Genomic DNA, 7,792 nt, shown 5'->3' with positions numbered 1-7,792 from the left:
ATGTCCAGCCAGGAGAGCGTACAAGCCCAGGAGCTTTGGTCAAGGATCTCTAAGTCCCAAAGGGACTTAGCAAAGTCCATCCTGATTGGGGCTCCAGGAGGTAAGGAAAGGGGAAGCCATTGAATAGAGTGGGGAGTGAGGGTGGAAATCAGGAGTGGGGGTAGAGACACAAATGACTTATATCTGCTGCTGGACCCCGAGGGCCTCGGCGGGGGGGGGGGGGTTCTGTTCACTGGAGTCTCCCTTGTGTTCAGTTTGGGCCCTGGTCCAAGCCTCTTTCCTAGCCTCCGTAGGCAGGGCAGGGGGGGGTCCCGCAGCATGGGAGCCACGGGGCACTCCCGTGTTGCCTGGACTCTGGTCTCTGGTGGTGACACTTTAACCAGCACACAGGACTGCTCCCTTGGCCCAGCCTGCCTCTGACAGCCCGACAGCGGGGAGCAGACCCCCAGAGACAGGCAGGCACTCAGGGGCATGGAGGGTACGGCTGGGACTGGGGCTCCTCTGGGCTGCGCCGGGTCAAGTTACAGGGACCCTAGGACCGGAGCAGCATTGAAGAGACTGGGGAAACTCAGAGGAGGGGGTTGGGAAGCCAGCCAATTGGAAGGAAGAAAATAGGGAGCTTAGGAAAGGGGACCGGGTGATTCTGGATCATGACCAGCCACTGTGGACTAGATATGGTGAAGAGCTGAGGTTGAGGGGAGTCAGCAGCTGGAGGGCAGGAAGTCGGGGTTGTGAGGGCTCAGGGATCCGGATGGTCAAGAACCGGAGCCTAGAGTCAGTCAGGCCTGGACGCGAACCCCGTCTCTCGGATAACGTCTGTGTCGTGCCCAGCTCCTAAGAAGGGCTCAGTGAAACCTGATGCGGACAGAGGGGACCTGGGGCATGCCGAGGGGAAGGATGGGGGGTGCAGCAGCTGCCCACGCAGCCCTCTTCCACGGCAGGGCCGGCGGGCTACCTGCGGCGGGCCAGCGCGGCCCAGCTGACCCACGAGCTGGGCACGGCCTTCTTCCAGCAGCAGCTGTCGGCTGCCATGGCAGACAGCTTCCTCGAGCACCTGTGCCTGCTGGACATCGACTCGGAGCCCGTGGCCGCCCGTAGCACCAGCATCATCGCCACCATCGGTGAGCGTCCCCCACCCCAGCATCACGGGACCTCGGGAGCGGTTATCGAGATGCTTCCCCATCTGCTGTCTCCTCTGAGACCTCTCCATGCTTGACAGACTCATTCATTCAACAAATACTTGTTGAGCATCTGGTGGCCAAGGCTTGGGGCCCTGGGAGGAGATCGGTGACGTAAACGAAGACCACCGCCCTTGGGGGGCTGATCACCTAGCTGGGCGAGACAATAAATACTAGCCATACTACCTTAAAAAGAAATAGATTATTTAGTATGTGAGAAAGTGGTAGGAACTACGGAAACAAGGAACACAGAGCTTTGTTGTTTTTTTTTTTTTTTAAGATTTTATTTATTTATTTGAGAGGGAGAGAATGAGAGACAGAGAGCACAAGATGGAAGAGGGTCAGAGGGAGAAGCAGACTCCCTGCCGAGCAGGGAGCCCGATGTGGGACTCGATCCCGGGACTCCAGGATCATGACCTGAGCCGAAGGCAGCCGCTTAACCAACTGAGCCACCCAGGCGCCCGGAACACAGAGCTTTGTAGGGGGCATTAGGGGCTCGAGGGCGGGAGGCAGGCTAGAGTCCCACTGGGGAGCCATTGTTCAGAAAATTACATCTGAGCAAAGGCATGAAGGAGATGAGAGGAGGCCGTGCTCATGTTGGAGGGGGTGGTTCCAGGCAAGGGAGCAGCCAGTGCAAAGACCCCAAGTCAAGGAGGCTAGAATGGCTAGAAACCATCACGGGGGAAGAGTAGCCAAATGAAGACATTGTAGAGGAAGAGGAGATCATGTAGGGCTTCGCAGCCATTCTTAGAGTTTGAGTTCAGTTTTCCTCTAGAAGAAGTAGGAGAGGGCTGCAGAGTGCTGGGGGGGGGAGAGTGACTCGCTCTTATGCTGGAATGGACTGCCTGGCTGTGGTACTGAAGAGGCTGGGGGCGGCGGTGGGGGCAAGAGTAGAAGCAGCTCCTGCGACATTTCTGGCTCAGACCAGCTGGGGGCAGTGGCGGTGGTCAGACGCGATCAGATTCTGAGTGCATTTGGAAGATGGAGTCGACAGGATTTCCAGACAGCCTGGACAAGGGGAGGGCGTGAGGGTGAAAAAGGAGTCAGAGAGGAATCCAAGGCTTGTGTCATGAGGCACGAGAAGGGTGCATTATCAACTGAGCAGCGAAGACCTCGGTGCAGAGGTTTTCGGGGGAGGAGATCAGCAGTTGGGCTTCGCGCATGCTGAGTTTGAGATGCTCAGAGGCAATCAGATACACAAGTCTGGGTTTGGGGCAGACGTCTGAATTGTAGATATACATGTGGGAGTTGTCAGCATAGAGATGGTATTTAAAGCCCTGAGACTAGGTGAGACCACCAAGGGAGTGAAGGGAAAATGACAGAGAAGAGAATAGGCATCTAATGTCAAGGGGAGTAAGCAAGGGCTGAGAAGCAACAGCCAGTGGGGCCGGAGGAAACGGGAGACGGGGCGTGTCCTGGAGGCTAAGTGAGGCAGGTGCGTCAAGGACGCGCGGGTCCAATGCTGCCGACCCGCCAGCCCGGACGAGCACTGAGAACTGACCACTGCATTTAGCAACTACACAGAGGTTCTTGGCGACCCTTGCAGGAAGAGATGCTGCAGAGAGGCGGGGCCAGCGCCCGGCTGGAGTGAGAGCAAGGGAGAAGAGGGGGAGGAAGGAGGACCGGAGGCAGCAAGCACAGAGCGCCCTTGCAGTGAGTTTTGCTGCAAAGGAGAGCAAAGATATAGTACTGTAGCTGGAGCGGGTACTGGGGCTCAGAGGATTTCTTTTATGATAAAAGACAGAGCAGCAGGGTTACATGCTGATGCGAAAGATCCAATAGAAGGGAACACATCGATACCACAGGGGGCTGCAGAATAGCTAAACCTGTCTTCGAGCAGCTGAGGAAGGGGCCTAGTGCTCACGTGCAAACCGGCTTTGGGAAGGGACTGGAGAGGTTGGCCGGCGGGCTCTCAGTTACACAGCTGCCTGGCCAGCAAAGCAGGGGGTGGGAGAGATCGCCTCTCCTCTGTCAGTATGAGGCCTCTCAGCTCTAAAGACCCAGGCGGACCCCTCACCTGGCACGTTATCTCCTGCCGTACCCCCTCATGGGCCCGGGGACCCCCACTCTGCAGCAGTTACATTACTGCCAACACAGTTGTCTCAAGCCGGGCTCAGGACGCTCCCCTCCAAGACCCCCGCGGTGCCCCCCCCCCCCGCAAGGAAGCAGGTGTTGGCTGACCTGTGAGCAGGGGTTGCGTCAGGGAATAAAGGTCAGGTAGCTGGACTGCTGTGCAGTGGGGCGGCTCTATGGGTGGCGACGGGTTTGGGAAGAAGGTTGTCTGAGAGGGATCTCTGCTTCCAGGACCGGCCTCTCACTCGGTGGAGCGCCTCAAGGAGATGATCAAGGCCGGGATGAACATTGCGCGCCTCAACTTCTCGCACGGTTCCCACGAGGTTTGGGGCGGGGCCAAGGAGAGGGGGCGGAGCTAAAGCTTGCCGGGGAGTGGGGGTGTCCTGGCAACCTTTCCCTGAAACCCCGGCTCGCTCGTCCGCAGTACCACGCTCAGTCCATCGCCAACATTCGGGAGGCGGTGGAGAGCTTTGCAACTTCTCCGCTCGGCTACCGACCCGTGGCCATCGGCCTGGACACCAAGGGGCCGGAGATACGCACCGGGGTCCTGCGGGGGGTGAGAGTCCGACCCGCGCCGCAGGCTTCCCCAGGTGCCCCGCGACGCGCGAGGGGCGGGGCCCGGGGCGGGGCCCGGGAGGGTGGGGCACGAGGCGGGTCTCAAGACCATTCTGGCCCCGCCCCTAGGGCCCGGAGGCCGAGGTGGAGCTAGTGAAGGGCTCCCCGGTGCTGGTGACCGTGGACCCGGCGTTCCGGACGCGGGGGGACCCGAACACCGTGTGGGTGGACTACCCCAATATCGTCAAGGTCGTGCCGGTGGGGGGCCGCATCTACATAGACGACGGGCTCATCTCCCTCCAGGTCAAGAAAATCGGTGCGGATGAGCCTACGCCCCAGCCAAGCGAGGACGTGGGCGCACTCCCTTCCCTTGGCCCCCTCGCCCCGTAGACCCGCCGCCCTTGCCCCTGGCCAGCACCCTTCCCCACCCGCTCCCTGAGACCCCGTGTCCAGGCTTGTGGGCTCAACCCTGTTGGGGCGGGACTGCTGGGTTCGTCCCTTCTTGCACAGACGTCCACCGGTGCCTGTTAGGTGCACAGGCCTGGCCGAGGGTGGAGAGACACTAGGACCTGGGTTCCTGATCTCCTGGGCTCCCCTCCGCGACTTCGGATGCCTTCGGATCACCCTTGACCTGCGCTGGCTCTTTCCATGCCTGCAGGCCCAGAGGAGCTGGAGACCCAAGTGGAGAACGGAGGCCTCCTGGGCAGCCGGAAGGGCGTGAACTTGCCAGGTGTTGAGGTGGACTTGCCCGGGCTGTCTGAGCAAGACATCCTGGACCTGCGCTTCGGGGTACAGCATAACGTGGACATCATCTTTGCCTCCTTCGTGAGGAAAGCCAGTGATGTGGCTGCCATCAGGGCTGCTCTGGGGCCCGAAGGACGCGACATCAAGATCATTAGCAAAATCGAGAACCACGAAGGCGTGAAGAAGTGAGGCTTGGTTTTTGTCCCCATCAGGCCCTAGCCACCCCCATCGCCCTCCTCTCCTCCAGCCTGCCTCTCCCTGGAATCTCCTGGCTCTTCCCCAGCCCTGACTCCCCCAACCATCCAGGTTTGATGAAATCCTGGAGGTGAGCGATGGCATCATGGTGGCGCGGGGCGACCTGGGCATCGAGATCCCAGCCGAGAAGGTTTTCCTGGCCCAGAAGATGATGATTGGACGGTGCAACTTGGCGGGCAAGCCCGTTGTCTGCGCCACACAGGTCTGGAGTGAGCCCTCGGGGCCCCGGGCATTCTCTGGGTGTTGGGGACACCTGACGGTGGATACCCATACCTTAGGTCTGTAGCACATTTTGCTGTCCAGTGTTTGATCCTCAAACAACGAAGTTGGGAAGAGATTCTGTGAGCCCCATTTTTCAGATGAGGAAACTGAATTGCCAGAATCACATAGTTTGTAACTGTGACCCTGGCTTTCGGGGCACTCTGAGAGTGGCAGAGAAGTAGCTGGGGCAGGGTGCCCAGAGTTTGAGTCCTGCAGCTCTGATGCCCCGATGTCCCCCAGATGCTGGAGAGCATGATCACTAAGCCACGGCCGACCCGGGCGGAGACCAGTGACGTAGCCAACGCTGTGCTGGACGGAGCAGACTGCATCATGCTGTCAGGGGAGACTGCCAAGGGCCGATTTCCCGTGGAGGCAGTAAAGATGCAGCACGCGGTAGGAGTTCAGAATCCCAGAAACACCAAGCCCCTTCCTGGCCCCGGTGCCCCCAGCCCCGCCTGACCTCTGGTGCTTGCAGATTGCCCGGGAGGCAGAGGCTGCCGTGTACCACCGGCAGCTGTTTGAGGAACTGCGCCGGGCAGCACCCCTGAGCCGAGATCCCACTGAGGTCACTGCCATAGGCGCGGTGGAGGCCGCCTTCAAGTGCTGTGCTGCCGCCATCATCGTGCTGACCACGACTGGCCGGTGAGGAGGACACTGGCAACACCAGGACACAGCTTTGGGCTAGGGGCAGGCGGGGATGGGCCACAGGCCTGGGTTTTGTCTTGACGTCAGGGATGAAGAGTATCGTTCTGCAGCAAGAGGAGTAGGTAGCTGGAGGCCAGGAGAGGCGGATCTTGGAGCACGCGGGAAATTCACCATGAGCTCCATGGGGTTGGAAGGGAATGTGACATCACTGAGCACGGAGGCTTCCAGGACAGTTTAGGGCCCCTGCTTTTAGTCCACAAAGCCTTACAATGCTGAGGTGTTGCAGAAGGGACCAGAAGGCCTTAGTTCAAGCCTTTGCTCTGAAATCAGCTACGGTGCCTTGGGTAAGCCCCCTAGGCCCCATAGACCTCCGTTTTCTCATGGGGTTGTGAGGATTAACAAGAGACACCTGTGAGTTAAGTACTACATATAGGTACATTCTCAGAAGGGTTTTATGCTTCTCAAGAAGTTTCTTATTATCTGCTTTGATCTATCCTTCATTATCTCTGGTCATCCTTGTGTGCTAAGAAGGGCAGGCATGCTTATGCCCATTTTACAGGTGAGAAAAACAAGGCCCAGAGAAATATGATGACTCACCCAGGGCCACACAGCTTGTTTGTGACCCTGGGATCAGAACCCAAACCCTTGTTTCCTGGTTCAACACTCTTTCACTGTTCTGAGACCTTCTCCATCTCCTTCAGCTCAGCACAGCTGCTGTCTCGGTACCGACCTCGGGCAGCGGTCATTGCTGTTACCCGCTCTGCCCAGGCTGCCCGGCAGGCCCACCTGTGCCGAGGGGTCTTCCCCTTACTCTACAGTGAACCTCCAGAGGCCATCTGGGCAGACGATGTGGATCGCCGGGTCCAATTTGGCATTGAAAGTGGTGAGCCACCTACGTTTCCTCCCCACCCGGCCCTGGATCTGCAACCTCAGTCCCCCAACCTCACCTTCCACACACACTCACAGGGCCTTGCCTCTCTCCTCTGGTCCCAGAGTTTCTCCGGGAGGGTCACTAGGACACAGGGATATGTGGCCTCCGGGGCTGGGGGGAGGGGGCCTGCTGAGGAGGAGGGCAGTGGGAGCGAGGTCGGCCTGGCTGCTGTCCGCACCGGGTGGCCAGAGCTGGCTAGGACGTAAGGGTTAAGAGGTGAGGGTACAAGCCGGACAGAAACTCTGGTCTACGGACTGTGATCACACCCCACCTCTTCCTTTCTCCATAGCAGCACAGGTGGGCAACATGCCACCCCTGGACACCCCTGCAGCCCTAGTATACTGCCGCGGTCGCCGTCCCTGTGGCGCCACCTAGGGCCCACACTGTGTAGTTCACCTCAAGCCCCTCTGGGCTGCCCTGGAGGGGATGGGGGGCGGTGGCTGGCTCTCATGACAGGGCTGGCCTGCGTCCCTCAATGGCTGACCGTCATCTTCTCCCGGCACCCCTGCCAGGAAAGCTCCGTGGCTTCCTCCGCGTGGGAGACCTGGTGATCGTGGTGACAGGCTGGCGCCCTGGCTCTGGCTACACCAACATCATGCGCGTGCTGAGCATATCCTGAGATGCCACGCCCCCCTAACCCAGCCCAACCAGGACCTCACTCCCTCCACCCCACAGTCCCCCAGCTGTCTTCTCTGCTCCAGGCCCTCCCTGCCGAGGCCGCATCTGCCGTCTAGCCCCGTTCCAGGGCACCACTTCCTCTCTCCCTTCCCCGCAGGCCCGGAAGGTCTGTGTCCAGCTAAGCACAGGCCACCCGGCAGCACCAGTCCTACATCCCCTGCGCCCAATGCTCTCAGCTGGGCCCTAAATACCCTGAGCCTCTAATCCTAGCTTAGCCGGTTAATTTGAGTCCCCTGGGCTTCCTGTACCCAGGGCGTGGGGGACGAGGGGAACAGGGGGTCCCCACAGAATCCCTATATCCATGCAGTCTGATGGTCTCCGGTGTGGCCCTCGTGATGACCTGAGCATCTCCCGAGGAGAGCGCCACCTCTTCCTTCATTGTGATGGACAGTGACACCAAAGCACCAGCCTTTTGGGGAAGTGAGGCTGGAGGAGGGCTGGGGAGCCCCGAGAGTTGGGGGGCTCATCTTGT

The 7,792-nt window shown here is 59.7% G+C and overlaps 1 protein-coding gene across 2 annotated transcripts; it reads left to right on the top strand.

Moving 5' to 3' along the window:
- PKLR (pyruvate kinase L/R) lies at positions 1–7,261 on the top strand. Of its 2 annotated transcripts, none has more exons than XM_028090192.2 (11): positions 1–100; positions 942–1,121; positions 3,483–3,574; positions 3,676–3,807; positions 3,936–4,122; positions 4,465–4,735; positions 4,857–5,007; positions 5,307–5,459; positions 5,542–5,708; positions 6,413–6,594; positions 7,155–7,261. In XM_028090192.2, exons 1-11 carry the CDS (start codon positions 1–3, stop codon positions 7,259–7,261), a joined length of 1,722 nt encoding a protein of 573 aa, XP_027945993.1. The 2 variants fall into 2 exon arrangements, with proteins under 2 accessions (XP_027945993.1, XP_027945994.1); XM_028090193.2 differs by lacking the exon at positions 1–100 and adding an exon at positions 457–478.
- Positions 7,262–7,792: the final 531 nt, after the last annotated feature.

Source organism: Eumetopias jubatus, unplaced genomic scaffold (assembly GCF_037043125.1).
Source record: "Eumetopias jubatus isolate StellerSeaLion01/CBP00866 unplaced genomic scaffold, mEumJub1_p1.0 scaffold_12, whole genome shotgun sequence".
Lineage (NCBI taxonomy): Eukaryota > Metazoa > Chordata > Mammalia > Carnivora > Otariidae > Eumetopias > Eumetopias jubatus.
The sequence above is the reverse complement of the archived record's forward strand: the minus strand, read 5'-3'. Positions and strand labels throughout refer to the sequence as shown.